This window comes from Phasianus colchicus, chromosome Z (assembly GCF_987193195.1).
Source record: "Phasianus colchicus chromosome Z, bPhaCol1.hap1.1, whole genome shotgun sequence".
Lineage (NCBI taxonomy): Eukaryota > Metazoa > Chordata > Aves > Galliformes > Phasianidae > Phasianus > Phasianus colchicus.
This window is the reverse complement of record NC_143476.1, coordinates 75,108,830-75,126,261: the sequence shown is the minus strand read 5'-3', so window position 1 is coordinate 75,126,261 and position 17,432 is coordinate 75,108,830. Positions and strand designations below refer to the sequence as shown.

Below are 17,432 nucleotides of genomic sequence, written 5' to 3'. Positions count from 1 at the left end.
CTTTGCAAAATTGTTCCCTCTCCTCTAGGTTTTTTTTAGTTTTTTTTTCTTATTCAGAAATAAATCTGTTGCTACTGTCTGTTGAAGACTGGAGGCAGTAGACTGTTCTCTCTGAAGTGAAAGAGTTGCTTGCAGAAGGGAGATACCTGGGTGGTAGTTCTCCAATATTTAATTTGTAGATGCTGGATGTGTTTGGAAGTGACTGTTCAGTGCAGCTCTAAGCAGTTAAACTTTTGCATGACTTGTTGGTGCTTCTTCCCTTCTCTAATACAGAGCCTTTTCTCTAGAAATGTGGAATGGAGTTCTGCACAGACCGAGAGAACTTGAGGCAGATGACTGCATTCCTTAGTCTGTAGAAGAGTAAACCGATTAACTGGGGTATCTGTGGTAGCAGATCAGCTAAATGTCATGCATATGCTTCACAGCATTTTAAAGAAAGTGATAGTGAATAGTAAGGAAGCTGGTGACATGGAGCCTTAACCAGAGAAAGAAATTTAAAGAGGGGCAAAAACACAACAAAGAAAATGTACCTTATATTTATTTGCTTCCTTTTCCTTCAGTATCAAGCAAGCTCCAGGATGGTTGTACATTTCATTCAGCATAAGGAAAGGAAAGGCCACCTTTTCTTATTAATGCATCTCATATTTCCCCATCTCCTGTTGTTCCCTTCCACCCTACATGTGACAAGTGTCTTTATATAACCACCAATTGCCTGTTCAGTGACCATGCCTGTGTTCTTTATTTGCCAGGAAGATCTGGTTCCCTGGTCGTGTTTCATGTGTGGTTAGCATGGAAAAATGACTGAATTTTGCTGTTAGTTTTCCTAATGCAGCTGCATAATCTGTCTATTGACTAGTAGGTATTTGAAACAAGGATATCCAGATGATTACTGTTCATTAAATGTGAGTCTGTTGATAGCCTAGGTTAGTCAGTAGAGAGTAGTACATGCTGTGGAATTCTCTGGCAGTCAAATACGGTAAGGCTACTACAGTTCTGTTTAGTTTGGAGAAGTAACAGCTTCAGTTTTCAAGAAGAAAAAGTTCTCAATTTTAATTTCGACTACAGCATTGCCTACAGAACAACACTGAGAAAGCAGAAATTTCTGGAACTTAGAGAAGAATGTGTGAGATGAAGGAATAGACACAGTTCTTAATTTTTGCCTTAAAAAGTGTTGTCTTAATAGTATGATCTTATTCTCTAAGTGTAAAATATTGATCATGTGTTTGAAATAAAAAATGCCACACCAGCAGTTGGCTCAAATGCTAGCTTTCAAATAAGTCTGCTTTATATTACCTTAGAGATACTTACTGTTTCTTTCATTTGTTTTTAAATTGCTTCTTCTTCACAGTTGTACTGATTTTAAAAAGCCTTCAAAGTGAATCTGCAGGAATTGTTTGGTCTGTTTTGGAATGTTTTGTGCAACTGTTGTAAAGAATACACTGTTTTCTCACTTCCTGATACTACTGCTGAGAGTGTTCTGCTTCTCATTTTATTCCTCCAAATAGTTGATAATCTTATAAGCACGCAGTTAAATTACACCTGAAAGTAATGCAACACAAGGGTTGAAGGATGATGTACACAGTGTGATCGAAGTGATCACAGTGACATTTTGCATGATCTCCTCAAGGCCTGCACAGCTATGGCCATAGCTGGCTTAGTGAGTGTAATCCAGCTGCTTTGGTTGATGCCTTACTAGAGTCGTAAAGTGGAAATCGTGGTGTTGGAAATAATCTGAGCCCTCCTGAACTGGTACTGGTATAATCACTATGTCATTCTTTAGTAAATGCCATTCTGTAAATGGCACTCTGTTTCAGAGAATCAAGCTTTTAGGGAGTGGTGCTTTCTCTTTCCTGGAAGATGGATATATTTAGAATAATGGACAGAAGGCACGTAATCCTGATTTCAGGTCTTAAAAAAAAATAGCTGTGTTGTATGTTGTTTAGCATCAGCAATAGAAGTTCTCTGATCTCCAGGTATCTATGGAAACTTGAAATGTCCTCCACACTTCGCAGATTCACAGAATCCCAGAAGGGCTGAGCTAGGCAGGCACCTCGGGGCTCATCTGCCCAATCCCAAGCAGACAAAGCCAGAGCAGGGTGCCCTGGCCCATGTCCAGGTGGCTTTTGTGCATCTCCAGAAATAGAGAGTCCAAAGCCTCTATGGGACAACCAATAAACTAATTTTAAACCGAGGCGTTCCTTAAGTTAAAGAAGTTGCAGAGTACCTATTTTCAAACAAACTTTGTTGTGATCAATAGGTCTCCTTAGAGAGAAAAAGGTATGTGAGTAGGTTTTTCCAGAATATAAAAATAATGGATTGCTTTTAGTGGTTAAACAACTTATTTTAAAGTTAAAGCAATAGAATCCATATAGTGGTTACAAGAAATGGAAGAGATTTCATCTGAACTTTTCATTTATAACATGGCAGTATGTATATAAGTACAATAAAACATACAAATATTGCTACATGCTGGGCATTAAAAAAATTGCTTAGGATTTAATGAGAGAAGTAATCTAAATTCAAGACAATTTATGCTACCCATCAAAGCAGCTCTTCTTGTAAATAACATTGTGATTTGTTTGATGTGCTCCTATATGCTGCAATTCATTTATTTACTAGCTGGAAAATGTTCTTGAATCTTTTCCAGGGTTCAGCTGATCCCTTAAACAGTGCATTCCACCTGACCTACAACATGGTATTGAACTTGCTTCGAGTAGAAGAAATTAACCCCGAATACATGTTAGAGAAATCATTCTATCAGTTTCAACATTACAGAGCTATTCCAGGAGTGGTAGAAAGTAAGTATCCTTGTATGTTATTCTCAATTATGAAACCTAGCATAAAAGCTACTGTAGCAGTGATGTTGGGCGTTTGAACCCCATTGTCCTTGTGTGAACCTGTGTAGTTCTTGTTTTTTCCCTATCAGCAGTTGCCAGTGCACTGTTCGCTATTTTGTTACAATTTCAGGAAGAGCAATTTCCTCTCCTCTTTAAGATCTATGCTGGCCTGCATTGTCAGTCTATAAGGAGGGTGTTCTCCTGAGATTTGGACAAAAATTGTTACTCCCATTGGTAACCTCTAGGACAGGAAGAGGGAAAATAATTCAAAAATTCTTTCAGCTTGCAAGAGGGGCAGAGAGGATAAGTTTTATTTCTTAGTGATATGTAGAATTTACCTAAAATAATTTTAATTTTAAGTCTCATTGCAGTTGCTAAGGTATGCTGTATCAGAGTAGTAGTGTGTGTGGGGGGGGAAAAGTTAAATTGAAACACAAAACAAAATTCAGAGAGGACTTTATTTGCACTCCATTTAGTTAAATAAATTTTGAGCCATGATCTTTTAATAGTGTGTTTTCACTAAAGTCAGTTTCCAAAGATCTCAGCCAATATTTGGGAATGAGAAAATTTAACCCAAAATTAAGAAGACAAGATAACTGCTTCCTTTGCCACCCATACCTAAGCAGCTCATCTGTTTGACTGTTAATAGAATATCAAGAGACAGAGTGCACTTGCACACAGTATATGCGTGGGATTGATAAACAAGTTCATTTTTGTCCTGATTCCCTTTGCAGATTTTCTTACAGTTTGTAAGTGCAGTATTTAGGGCAGTAGCAGTCAAACATGGAATGTATTTCCTGAGAACCTGCCTGTTCCAACTGGCGTGCCTAAATCTTCATGCTGGCATTCCAGCATTACTATTTAAATAAAGAAATGGAGCTGAAGAGCTTTTTCTGTGTTTTTTTTTCCCGTTTTTTGCTTAGGCACCATAGCATTTAGAATTTTTTTAATCATTTCAGCTGCAATCTAGAATACAAAGCAGAGAAATGTTTTTTTAGGTCAAGGTGCAAATCATGTCAGCAGTATGAATTGCTAGCTTTTTTTAATTTAAAAAAATAAAAGCTTGGCAGCTAAAAATAGGGAGCACTTCCCTGAATTGTCTCAGACTTGACTGAAGTGGGATTTTTGAGTCACTCGTGTATTCAAATAGCATGCAAGAAGGTAAATTTGCAGAGGATGGCCATCTTTATAGTAGGTCTTTTGTTTATATTGACTTATGTTTCCAGTGTGAGAGAAGGAAGCATGTTCCTTAAAATAAGAACTGATTTGCCTAAATAAGATGTGAAAACACTTGAGAAAGAAAAGCAGTGAATTCAGAGCAATATGCATGTAAAACAGAACACTTATTCTCATGAGGGAAGTCATTAGAGGATGTCTGTGCATAAATATTTTTTTGTAGGAAAAGGTCAGAGAGCCCTGGTATGTGGTGAATCCCCTCTTACAAATCATTGCAGGGTTTTATGGGACTTCTCTGCAAACCTAAGTCAGTGATTCCTGGACAACTGGTGGCCCAGGCTTCTCTGTTCTCAGGCTTGTTTACAAACTGTGCTGTGATTTGGTTGGGCTTTCAAAATAAACAAATAAATGGTGTTAAGTACTGTATTTAATTTACTACAAATAAAATTTATTGGACACGCTTAGAAATTTCCAGTTTTTCAGAGAATGGATTATTGCACACAGAAAATATGTCTTGAAAATACTGGTTCTGTAGGTGTGGAAGAGAAACATCAACTTCTAAGTTTATGAGATTATTCATGTCCATGAGATTTTACTTTTTATTATAGAGGTGAATAAATTGGAAGAACAGTACAACAAAATAGTAATTCCCAATGAAGAAAATGTGGTCATATACTACAAAATCCGACAGCAGCTTGCAAAACTGGGTAAAGAGATTGAAGAATATATTCACAAGCCAAAGTATTGCTTGCCCTTCCTACAGCCAGGAAGACTGGTAAAGGTAAATGGAGATTTTTTTGTTCTTGTTTGGTTTTGTATCAGCTACTGTCTTCCTATGGCATTTGCAGTGTTTGTTTGTCTTCTTTAGTTTACTGTCTTAAAAAGTTATGTGCATCCTACTAACAATTTTTACTTCTGTTACATGTCTTTCTGTTAAACAGTCAACAGTGAAAGAAAAATATATACTATTTTGATGGTGAATAGTAGTCCATATGACTGCTGTTGTAAATAATGAATGTAAGAAAATACACTCACTATGATGTAGCTGTACAGAGGTTGTATTACAATGTCTTCTGATATTTTCAGGTGAAAAATGAAGATGATGACTTTGGATGGGGAGTGGTTGTTAATTTCTCAAAGAAATCCAATGTTAAGGTAAAATGTGTGTTCCCTCTGTGAGAAAAACGTCTATCTTACTGTTCTAACTTTCTGAAAAGAAGATGGATCTCCTCTTTTCTTTATGGTTTTCAAAGACAAAAACTTTACCTTTTCATCTCAAATTTAGATGAAATTCAGGCCTTACCAAAGTGGATGTCTAAGGAAAAAAATTATGGCAGTTAGGACAAACACTCAATCCTAGGTTCATATTAAAATATTTGATATATTTATGGAGGACATTCTCGTTTATCTGAGATAACTGACTCAAAAGCATGCTTGAAAATGCAAAATTTCAAGATATTTAGTTTCTTTCTGAGGTGTCCCCAGCATTGCTATCCTATATGCTGTGTTATTTAATCTCAGCAAATTTTTAGAAGCTGTGAGAGTTGAGAGCACAGGGAGGCTAACATCCAGCACTGTGTAGAAGGTTACGTTAAAATCAGGAATCGTATCATCAGTCCTGAGCTAGTAGCTGAGATGTGAGATTGTTTGTACCCTGATTTATTGCTGTAGGTTAAGGGTTGGAAAGTTAAAATACAAACAAAGCAGAAGAATAGAAATGGATTTGGGGAAATGTGCAAGAAAATACAGAATACAGTAATGAAATTGAAGCCAGATTTGTTTTTTCCTTCCCAAAGTCCTTTTTTATAGTTGGTCTCTGCATAACCCCAGAGACCATATTTTGGTTTCCCTTTTAGAATTGTTTTGATGAGCTGCTCTACTGAGTAAACTGAAAACTAAGTTTAAAATATATTTTTATGTGGTAGTGTTTTTGCTGTAATTTTGGCAGAAGAGCGTTGGCATTAATTACTAGTGCTAAACGTGAAGTCAAGCTCCAGTGGTACCTCTATTTTGTGGCACCTTTTGCTGCTTTTCTAATGTATATATTCATTAAAGGGGAAATGAGAAAAATAAGTGCATGCTGAACTTGGTAGAAGAGATTTTATTTTGTATTTCCATCTTCCTTTTTGAAAGTCTAATTTCTTTTTTTTCAAGTTGGAAAAATAGGCTGTTTCTGCTATTAGTTCAACTCTGCTTCTGTGCTGCTTTTTTCATAGAACCACATGAGTAGTAAAATACATTTCCCTGACTCCAGCCTTTTATGTAAAATTACCAACTTATGTGTCACTGAAGGCATTTCTACCAGCATTGTGTCTACTTACATATTTTGCCTTCCCTGTCTGGCCTCCCTTGCTGTTGTGTAAAGATTTGGACATTAGCTTTGAAATTCCAGCATCTTCTGAAGATGATGGCTCTGGCTCCAGCTCTAGTTTTTGGTTGAGTTTAATCAAGTCACTCTAGCAGCTGGCTTGAATTTTTCCTTCTGAATCGTATGGAAAGAATGACAGTAGGTGCTGAAAATTATAGAATAGCCTTAAAGTTATGTAAATTTAAAATCTGTATGGAAAAAAAATGGTTTCTATGAGCAGAGACATAATAAATGAGCACTTGCAGAAGCTGTTAGTTTCTTATTTTCATGTCTCTGTCTTTGCATCTATCCTAGGATACAGATGCATACTCCCATTATTCTTTAATGTCATTTTTTACTTAATGAATATTGGCAGTATGTGATCACTATGCTGTATCTTTAAACTTTCCTCTATCTTTAACCCATTACACTTCTTTGATTTGCTTTCACAAATAATGTTGAATTTGATGTTGTTAGTTTTTCTTTAGTAGTCAATTTTTTTTGTGGCATCATTTGTGATACATCTTATATTTTTCAAGTGAGGAATGAAGATGCTTTAGGGTTACAGTATGTCTATCATTAGTCATTATCAGTTATGGTCAGAGTTGATTACATTTTGTTGTTTTTTCTAGCATGATTTCAAGATGCAGCATTCCACAGAATTGCAAATGACACTTCATTCTGAACTGCAGTGTATACAAAAACAAAGTATTTGCTTAAGAATTTATTATAAATTTATTTCCTCTATTTTGTGCTGGCAGCATGCTTGTTTTATCCATATTGTCTTCTGTTGCTTAATTGTAGACATCGATTTTTTTTGTCCGTTAATTGTTCTTGTCATTGAAATTTGAGGTGGCATAATTTAATTCTCCTTGTGTAGATTTTATAGTTCTTGCATATTAAATTTCTGTACTTATCTATGAATGTTTATGTGTAATGATTTTAATGTTTGGAGTATTATTGGTGGAGACCATGTTTAGAGTATATGTGGTATAATATTTAGAGCTCTCTGTCACAGTCACTGAATTTTCTGGAAATCTCATCTTACTGAACCAGGAATCTGAATTCGTTATCTGTGACATATTTATTGATTCAGAGATCAAGCCTGCTCTCTAATGTTGCTTTGTTTCCAGGCAGATGATGTAATAGATGCTTATGGGCAAGTCCCTGGGATGCATCACATCATGCAGTGCTCTATGAAAGGGGGCATTCCAACTTGGCATGACAGTGATTTCTTTGACTAATGAGTTTTTACAGTGTGTCCTAGTTCTATTTTTGCTCTTACACATAAAAACGTGGGTATTCATTTTCAGGTTTTTGGTACCCAAGACATTGTAGTTATGGAAATGTCTTCTAGTGGTCTAGATTACATTGTCACAATCAGTATAGTTGCAAACACTCATTTTCTAGACATCCCCAATTCTAGCATTTTGTGTTGTGTGTAAGTGCTTATTATCGCTTCGGTCTCTTTTCCAAGCCAGTGTTATGCTTTCCATGGCTGTGGCTGAATACTGCTTCCAGTCTTTGTGGACATTACTTTCTAATGGCAGTTCAGAGAACAGCAGTGTTCCGTCGGTGTTGTGCGTGGCTGCTGTGAGTCCTTTTTGCAAATGTAGGGCACAGTTCAGACAAAAGTTTCTTCCCCAGCAAGTAAATGGATTTTTATTATGAAATAACATAGCCTGTAGAAAAGGCTAACTCTGTTTTTCTGTTTTGTTTATCATGATGATTTCCTGTAAATTTATGAAAGTCCTTTAGAAATGTGGGATGTCTCCATCCTTCTTTGCACGCAGTTGAAAGCAAAAAACCATGTGTTGCATAGTGCCCACTAAAATCAAACTTAATAAATATAAGATTTTATAAAGACCTCTCCCCCTAACCTGCAATTGGAAGGGGAAAAACTTGTGTGTATAAATTCAAAACACAGTGCCTATCTTTGATTTTAGACCTGTAATTTTGTTCTACTAGAAGTTATAAAAAATTTGCTGGTAGGAAGTGTTCATTTGAACAACCTTACTGTGTATCAGTCCAGTCAAATAACCTGGCATATGTGTTTTTGCCTTTAAAGCAGTATGTAATAAAGATTACAGCTTTGCAAGCAGTACTGTTTAATGGCTGTATCTCCATGTTTGTGTTCTTTAAGTAGATGTCAAATGACAGTTGTGCAATTTGGGATGTATAAATTCTTGGCCTGCAAGATACAATTTTGTTTGCTGCAGATAAAATGTGTTATGCTGTAAGAATTTTTATTTTATCCTTACTGTGGGGAAAACTTGAACTTGCAAACCTGTGAATGAAACGGACCCTACAACTTTCTTTTTTTCTTCTTAAAGACAAAACTACAAAGCTCAGTATTACCAGATATTTTGCATTACAGTTCAAAAGATATTGGCTTACTAGGAAAGTGTTACATCTAGAAAAAAAGGCAGAAGCACCTAAAGCTGCTGTTGCACTACAGGTCACATTGGAAAGTGTGGATTGGGAGAAAGGAATTTTTTTGGGGGTGTATTTTTCTGTGTGATGGATCTTGTAAATCAATACAGATTCAGTAGTTTTCAGAATGTGTGTATTGCATCACTGAACTGAGGCTCTGCGAAGAGAGATGAGCTGCTGCTCACCTCATACCTTTAATACTGAATAAAATCATGCCTTTTCCTTCTGTTCTCATTGTTATTTTAAAATAACTGATGTGGATCTGTTTTCTGTGCCCTCAACAGCCTAATTCTGGTGAATTGGACCCATTATATGTAGTTGAAGTGCTCCTGCACTGCAGCAAAGAGAGTCTGAAAAATTCTGCTACTGAGGCTGCAAAGCCAGCAAGACCTGATGAGAAAGGAGAGATGCAGGTTTGCTATAATTACTTATTCTCACTAGTTTCTTGTAATTGCTCTGTAAGATTCCGTTTTTGAAGCATTTGAAAACTGTAGAAGGGAGATTGATTCATTAATGGGAGCTGTATGCCTTTGCTAAGTGGTTGCTGATAACACTTAAGAGGAAACTGTGTTTCAGCAGTGAACAAGTTACTTGAGTCTGTTTGTTACCATGGCAAGGACTGCTTTGAAACTTTGTTCTTGTCCCCTTAAGTTTTTGAAATCAGTGTAGAAAGGACTATAGCTGCTGTGTGAACTTAGTTACTAAAATGACCTGTGTGTGTTACCTTCAGACAGCTAAGTGTCTGTAAGCTGTTTTCTCTCCGATATTTGCGCAGGATTTGGGGGCTAACGTGCCTTTCTTAAATTAAATTTGAGAATTTAGTTAGAATGTAGGTAGTCTTTGAGTAGTCAGTTGACAGATTCTTTCTTTGAAAGGCTCTTCAGTTGTGAATTTGAAAACTGAAGAAGAGATTTTTTTTTAATTTCTATTCTTCCTCTTTTTACCCCTTTCAGACTTTCAGATTTGCAAGTCTATCTCAATCAAAAATAAAATTGAAATTTTTGTGAAAAAGTTTGCATTACATGAAGCTTTCAATTTTAACACCCTGTATCAAAACAAGCTACAGATCAGATATAGTTGTTCAACTTGTTTAGAGTTTTTTTTCACAATTCTGTTTTAAGCTACTGATGGCTTCTTCGTGGTTTTGATGCTAATGAATACATATTTCTTTATTTGTTATTTTCTGTTTATATTTCTAGTTGTATTTGTGACAGTAATTTGTCTATTTTGGATCATAAGAAGTATTCCAGTAGAAAAAAGGCAAGAAAAAAGAGTGTCAAAATGTCTAGAGATCGTCATCTTGTAAAAGCTAAATACACACATGAAGACTTCATAATGCAGGGTAGTTTGTTGAATTATTCTGTGTATTTCAGTGAAATACAGTTAAGAAATACATTTCAATCTAATCTTAATATAAATATTGAATGAGAGTACATATTCAGTAGTTATATCTACTTCTTGCTGCACTGGAATTCAAGCAATAGGAAAACTGATTTATTTATTTATTTTTCTGCTTGAGCCTCTCTCCGGCCTGAATGGAATACAGAATTTTCCCAGTCTGACTTATTGGTGCTTTACCTTGTTATTCGTATTTGCTGCTGATAATACATACTTACTGACTGGATGCTGTGCTCTGTTTGGTAGGTTGTTCCTGTTCTGGTACATCTCCTCTCGGCCATCAGCAGTGTCAGACTTTACATACCGAAAGACCTGAGGCCTATTGACAACAGGCAAAGTGTGCTGAAATCTATACAGGTATGTTTTTCAAAAGCTGTGAAAGCTGTCTGCTTTGATTAGAGGGGCACACTTGAACAAAGAACAACTAGTTATTTAGTTTAATAAATCTGTCTAAATTTTGAGTCACATCAGGTGTTTTAAAAGGGATTGGAAACTGGCAATATATATCATTGTATCCCTTTTCAGACTGACGTTGAGAACTACTGGAATATCTCATACCAAACTTCCACCTCCTCCTTTCACATCCCTGTAACTGTGTCGGACTATTTTTAAAATTGTATTTTGTTGTACTGTTACAATATTAAAAGAAAATTTATTTTGTCTTCTTTTTTTCTTCTGTTTACATTCAAGGAAGTACAGAAGCGATTTCCTGATGGGATACCTTTATTAGATCCTATTGATGACATGGGTATCAAAGATCAAGGACTGAAAAAAGTCATCCAGAAAGTAGAAGCATTTGAGCATAGGATGTATTCACATCCTCTTCATAATGATCCCAATTTAGAAACTATATATAAACTTTGTGAAAGAAAAGCACAGGTAAAATATAAAACAAGAAGGTATATCCTGTATATCCGTGTCTACTTGAAGTGAGGCTTAATTGCTTTTCTTTTTCTTCTCAAAGCACAATTCTGTTCTGTCTTAAATAAAGTAAGAAATACTGAATCTCATTAACAAACTGGGAGGTGCTGTGCCATGTCCTTCAATGATAAAGATAAGAATTGTATCTGAAAAGAAAGCTTTTCAGAAACACTCACTAGAGATTAAAAGGTTACAGAGGTGTCGCTAAAGGTCTTTTCAGTCAGTAGGCATGGCACACCACAGCATGCCATTAAAACTTCTCATTCATAATAAGCTTGTGCAGAGCTCAGGTGAGCTGATGGGGCTTACTGGCTTGGAGAGATTACCTTGCAAACCATTGTGCTGCTTTTTCCTGACTCCTGGCTTGGAAGCAGTATACTTATTTTGTATAGAGTTGCACCCTGCTAAACTGAAAGTAGCTGCATATAAAAATAACTTTTTTGTTTCTGTCCTGCTCCAGAGAACAAATTCTCTAGGATTCTCTTCACGGGAGTGAGTTTATTTCTGTCACGAAAAGCACAAGCTTGTATGTGTTAAGAGCTAATGGACCAAGCAGACTTCCACAGGGGTGACTGTGCTGTGCACACTGCCATTAGAATGATGATATTGTGTGATGTGATAAACTGGAGAAGCTGTAATTACACTAAATAATGCATTTGGCTTGTATTCAACGGAAGAGTTGGTAATGGGATGTAGTGTTGGTCTTAGATGAAGTGTTAGCTCACAACCAAAGATCTCTTCTGTCATTTTTTTAATTTATTTTTTTTTCCTTCTGGATAAATAGCTAAATTTCCCAAACATGCTGGAGTTCTTTATGAGTGAATGGAGTCAATACAGCTTTTTGGTGTTTTTCACTTTATTGTTAACTTTCATCTTCTTAATAGAGTTATCGGAGTCAGTTTCAACTGCTGTGTCTGTATACTGTAGTTCTGAGGCTTCCACACATATTAAATGTCTCTAGACAGCGGCGTCTGTTAACAAAGCAACATTTAATTCTCTCCTCCTGACACACCCCTAGATTGCTATGGATATTAAAGCAGCAAAGCGAGAACTGAAAAAGGCCAGAACTGTCTTACAAATGGATGAACTCAAGTGCCGCAAGCGTGTTTTGAGAAGGCTGGGCTTTGCCACATCTTCCGATGTCATTGAGATGAAAGGACGTGTTGCCTGTGAAATCAGCAGGTAATTGTTTCTGTGCCAAGTGTTCGTCATGCAGGCACGCTTTGCTGGCCTCACTAGTGTGTCATGTTTATGTTTTAATATTCTGGGACCATTGGAAGAAAGGTTCTTCTTGGGTGTGAGAGGTGTGTCATAAAGGGAATACATGAATTAAAGCAATGAAATGGATCCTGAGGAACAAAATACAGTTTATGCCAAAAGTAAAACATGGATGTTAAAATGATGGAACAATGGCTAGTTTCTTACGCAGCTTAGGCAATGGTATGTGTTGTTGTTTAATTCTGTATGTTACAGGAGAAGATTGTTTCTTAGTGCAGAGCCACTCATGTCACACCCAAACATGGGTGTAACAGTGAGTGTCAGCAATTACCAAGTCACTAACAGGTTTAGAATACAGCTTAATTGGTTCCATAGGGCAGCTGGAACAAATCTATAGGAGTGATGCATTTTACTTTAATGCATTTAACAGGTATGTATATATTGAAACATATTGTAAAGACTCCATGGAAACTCATGAATTGGACTCTGTTTCAGGGTGTAACTCAAACACTGATAGAGCAGTGTATTTTTAGAAGTCAAAACGACTGCTGTACTGCTTGCCCTATAGACTATCTGTACTATTCTGCCCTGAAAAATTTGATAGTGAATGGGTAGGCTGCAGCAGCATTTTATCAACTCCTCACTTCCAGGATCTGTTTTCTGTTGAGTTTCAATTTTTGTTGTTTCAAAAAAATCAAGTTATTTCTCCCATCTTATGCATCATCTGATAAATTCCAAATAGAGATGTAGTCTTATCAAGAATTTGATGTTTTATCCAAGTAATAGGTTTGGATTTTGTATTGGTTTCATGCATTTCCTTTGGAACTTGGTATGGAATCTTTATTCTTCAAGGAAGTTGAAGCAAATTTTTTCCTCTTCCCAGTATTCTTGGAAATACCTGATTGAATCTCTTTGTTTGAGCATCAACAGTATCAATTTGTGTCTCTCCCTTGTTATTTTCAGTCTCTTGATGTTCTGTCTGATAAAACTGTTAACCTGAAGTGTTATGAACTATCAGGAGACATTATCTCTAGCTCAGTTAGAGCTTTTAGTTACTTTACATTAGCACCTTATTCATTGGCATCCCTCTCAAAAAGCCAATCCATCAGTTTTTTGCATTCCAGTAAGTGAAATTAAGTAGTTTTTAGCTATGGATAGTCATTTCACAAAACAGTTAATAATACTTCATTTAAAAATGACAGTTAAGTCTTTTCTCTAAGCGTTCTTCTCTTTGTTTTTATTTCAGTGCTGATGAACTTCTCCTGACAGAAATGATGTTTAATGGGCTCTTCAATGACTTATCTGCAGAACAGGCAACTGCCCTGCTAAGCTGTTTTGTCTTTCAAGAGAACGTGAGTTACTTCCTGAGTCTATGAATTCTAGACATTCTCATCTACCAACAGTACTGCTTTTAATTCAGTTCCAGAAATTGGTGATACTAGTACAATCCATTGCATATTTTTATCCTTTCTTAAGTTGTTTCAACATGAACTGCCTTTAAGCACACACACAGATTTTGTCAGTATCTTAAGCTCTGGAGTGAGGTTGTTTTTAATGGAGGCGTGCCTGTGCTTTGTTATTTGGACAGTACCCTTAGCCTATTGATGGAAATGGCAGCATCACATGGAATTGATACAAATGAAAAACAAGACCACGGACATTTAGTACCTGATATCTGTGTTTTCCTGCCTGCAAGCTATATAGAAGTTTACTGCATTTTCCCAGTGACTCTAAAAAAATAAACTTCCATATAAAATCTCACTGCAGGTGGCTAGCAAGGCTTAGCAGTCAGGTTGACTCAAAAGGTAGAAAGTAGCAGATATTACTGAATTATTCTTGTTAGTAGAAGGGATGCCAAAATAAGCCATTGCTCATAAGCAACAGAAAATTAGAAGCTAGAATCCAGTGCTGTTACTCACTTAGCACTAGTACTCATGTCTGAACAGCTAGAACATAAAATGCAGCTGTAATTGTAAAGCTGTATTGTCTTAAATTACCACCAATGTTTGTTAAGTGTTTCCTTTTTATATTCTTAACAAAAAGTTTGTAACAGCTCAAATAGTAACTGGTGAGCATTTTTGCAGTTCAAAGTTGTGTAACAGTTTACGGAAGAAATTCTGTCACTGCTCAGAAAGCAAGTACTTTTTTAGTACTTTTTTTTTTTAAATACTTGTCATGTACAGGAAAGATTTGTTTTCTGATTTGGTTTGAAAAGGAGTTTGTGGGGATTTCAGTAGATTAAGAGTGCTTGATAATAAGTTTGGGATGTCACAGAAATCATTTAGGATGATGTTAGCACACATTGTAGCTTTTACTTTTGTATCTAATTTGGTTTAGAGGAAATACATGGGAATGCATGAAGTTATTTAATATCTTCTTTTTCAGTCTAATGAAATGCCAAAACTGACAGAGCAGCTGGCAGGACCTCTTCGACAAATGCAGGTAATGCCCTTGAGATCTGTCTGAATTCAGGGTCAGTGAGATCTGAGCAAAGCGTGTGTGTAATAAGTGGACACTGAAGATGTGGTTTTACAGTGTGTTGCAACGACTTATCTGATTTGCTGTAAACCTTCATGCTAATTTAAAGCATGCGTTTTAGAAACTTTGTATAAGCTTGCTTACAACACTGAGCTGTTAGTGCAGGCAGATTTAAATAATAATGTGATGGGTGGTTTACTTTCTGATACTAAGCAACTTTGTGCTGGAAAGGAAACCTTGACTTGCGTCCATTAACTACTGATATGTATTTCTATTGGTTAAACACTTAGTCTGTTTAAGCTTGTGAATTTAAAATATTTTGTTTTAAAGGAGTGTGCTAAAAGAATCGCCAGGGTATCAGCAGAAGCAAAACTGGAAATTGATGAAGAAAACTACTTAAATTCTTTCAGACCCAATCTCATGGATGTTGTGTACACATGGGCAAATGGAGCTAGCTTTGCTCACATTTGCAAAATGACTGATGTCTTTGAAGGTATGTTGTTCAGTTCTTCTTTAGGCTGATAACAGATACACAAAAATGTCTACATCGGAGTTCTCAGTATCTTTATAGTAGATCATTAACTGTTTAAACTCTGATGTATTCAGGTGTCTGTGTGGCTAAAACAAAGTGGGAAAAAACTTTCTACAATGTATATTAATTTACAGTTACACTGCTAATGATTTAGAATCTGCCTCTTAAAAAGGGATGTATCTCTGTTTTTTAAATCTTTCCATAAATCTCAGAAATCCTAGGCATTGCAAAAAGTAGTAATGCTTTGTTAGCTAGAGCAAAGTACCATATTCCAAATGCTTGCTGTTAAGGAAAAAAAGTACTGCTCTTGCACTTCTGCTCATTAGTTAAGCTATCTATCTGCTTGTTAAGTTGAAAGTTCCTCCCACTATCTTAGTGATGACAGAAGTGAGAGGTAATCACATCTGTTAGGCTGTTTGTAAAATGTAGTAAAACGTTGTAAAAGGTGACAGGTTACAGCTAATTTGTTTCCTAAAATGGTAATGCTAGAAACTGTCTCTTCAGGAATCATAATTAGGACTTTACATTATTTTTAAAGTAAGATGATTCAAAGCCCATTTGCTTCCTAAAAACAAAAATGAAAGTCCTACCAGAATGAGAAACCTTTTTTCTTTGAAGCGTGTTGAAATTTGTGAAGGATTACAGGATTAATAATTATTATAATTGTGTGTATAAGGACTGATACTGGAAATCCTTTATGGAGTTATTATCATTAACCACTGTCTTGCCTCATTGAAATCCATTTTCATGTTTGTATGTGTTTGCAAATGGGAGGCCTTAAAACAAATTCCATTGCACAGACCCAGGAACTTCCTAAGCCAGGATAACTGTGAGTAACAAGAATCCTGGCAGTCTTGGATTCTGCATTCAGCGAACCCCTCACATTGAAAGGAAGGTCTGAGAGGCTGCAGATGCATTTTGAGAAAGGGGAATATAAAAACAGCTGCAGTAGCTGGCTTACTTGTGTTTTTATGTTAGTTCTTGACTGATGAGAATAATACATTGGGGCACCAGCATTTTCTTTGTTAGTCATCTCTATCAAGTCATTTTGGCATGTTTTCTGTTGACTGGAATAGTGCTAGCTTCTCATACAGGTCTATTTTGAGAAGTTCAGTTTGCATGGCAGGGGATGCATGAGTCTTACCTTAATTTGTGACTGGTTTTCTGTGCATTGTTTGGAAGGATGGAAAGCACATCATACATCTTCCATCACTTACTTTAAATGCAATCACAGGAGAGTTTGCACTCGTTATCCAAGTTGATGTAGTGATTTTAGTGAAATGGGGACACATAGACCTACTTGTTAGGAGACACATCGATCTGTTGGAGCATGTCCAGAGGAGGGCCACAAAACTGATCCATGGAATGGAACCCTCTCCTACAAGGGCAGGCTGAGAGAGCTGGAGAAAAGAAGGCTGCAAGGTGACGTGATAGCAGCCTTTCAGTGTCTGAAGGGGAGCTACAGGAAAGAAAGGGACAGACTCTTTAGCCCGGTCTGTGGTGTTGAGCAAGGAGAAAGGTTTCAAGCTCAGAGGGTACATTTAAGGTTAGATATACAGAAAATCTAATGATGTGGTGGATGCCCCATCCCTGGAGACTTTCAGCAGGCTGGATAAGGTCCTGGACAAGCGGATCTAGCCATAGTGTCCCTGTTCTTTGCAGGGGAGTTGGACTAGATGGCCTTCCATGAGGTCCCTTCCAACTCTAAGGATTTTATCAAAAGCATAAATGTTAAATAAATAAGTAGAAGTTCTTATTTTGAGATTGTTACCGTGTAGTATGGTGGATTATTAAAGGGTTCTCTGCCTTCCAGGTAACATGCAATTATCAGTGATGAGGTCCTGCTATTACAGGGAGTTCCAACTTCACTGCTGTGCACTGATTTCAGTAAAGAGGCAGAAAATAGGCCAGTTGTTAAGAGTCTATTGGAAGACACCATGTTTCTGGTTTTTAAATTCACTTTTCATGAGTTTCCAAACCAATTAAAAGTGTTTTCTGGGAAGACTCTGCTCTTCATGGGTGAGAGTTTCACATTCAGTGAATGTGTGTGACACCACCCAGGCTAACAGGCACTTGCAAAACTTTCTATGCA

At 36.6% G+C, this 17,432-nt stretch overlaps 1 protein-coding gene across 1 annotated transcript in view; it reads left to right on the top strand.

Annotated features, from left to right (window-relative positions):
- Positions 1-17,432, top strand: part of MTREX (Mtr4 exosome RNA helicase) — a 43,426-nt gene that overhangs the window by 24,277 nt on the left and 1,717 nt on the right. The window contains exons 16-25 of the mRNA XM_031609497.2: positions 2,648-2,798; positions 4,622-4,794; positions 5,100-5,168; positions 9,078-9,206; positions 10,438-10,548; positions 10,882-11,070; positions 12,131-12,294; positions 13,577-13,682; positions 14,716-14,772; positions 15,139-15,301. Coding sequence (XP_031465357.2) covers positions 2,648-2,798; positions 4,622-4,794; positions 5,100-5,168; positions 9,078-9,206; positions 10,438-10,548; positions 10,882-11,070; positions 12,131-12,294; positions 13,577-13,682; positions 14,716-14,772; positions 15,139-15,301 — 1,312 coding nt within the window. The remainder of the gene's footprint in view (positions 1-2,647; positions 2,799-4,621; positions 4,795-5,099; positions 5,169-9,077; positions 9,207-10,437; positions 10,549-10,881; positions 11,071-12,130; positions 12,295-13,576; positions 13,683-14,715; positions 14,773-15,138; positions 15,302-17,432) is intronic.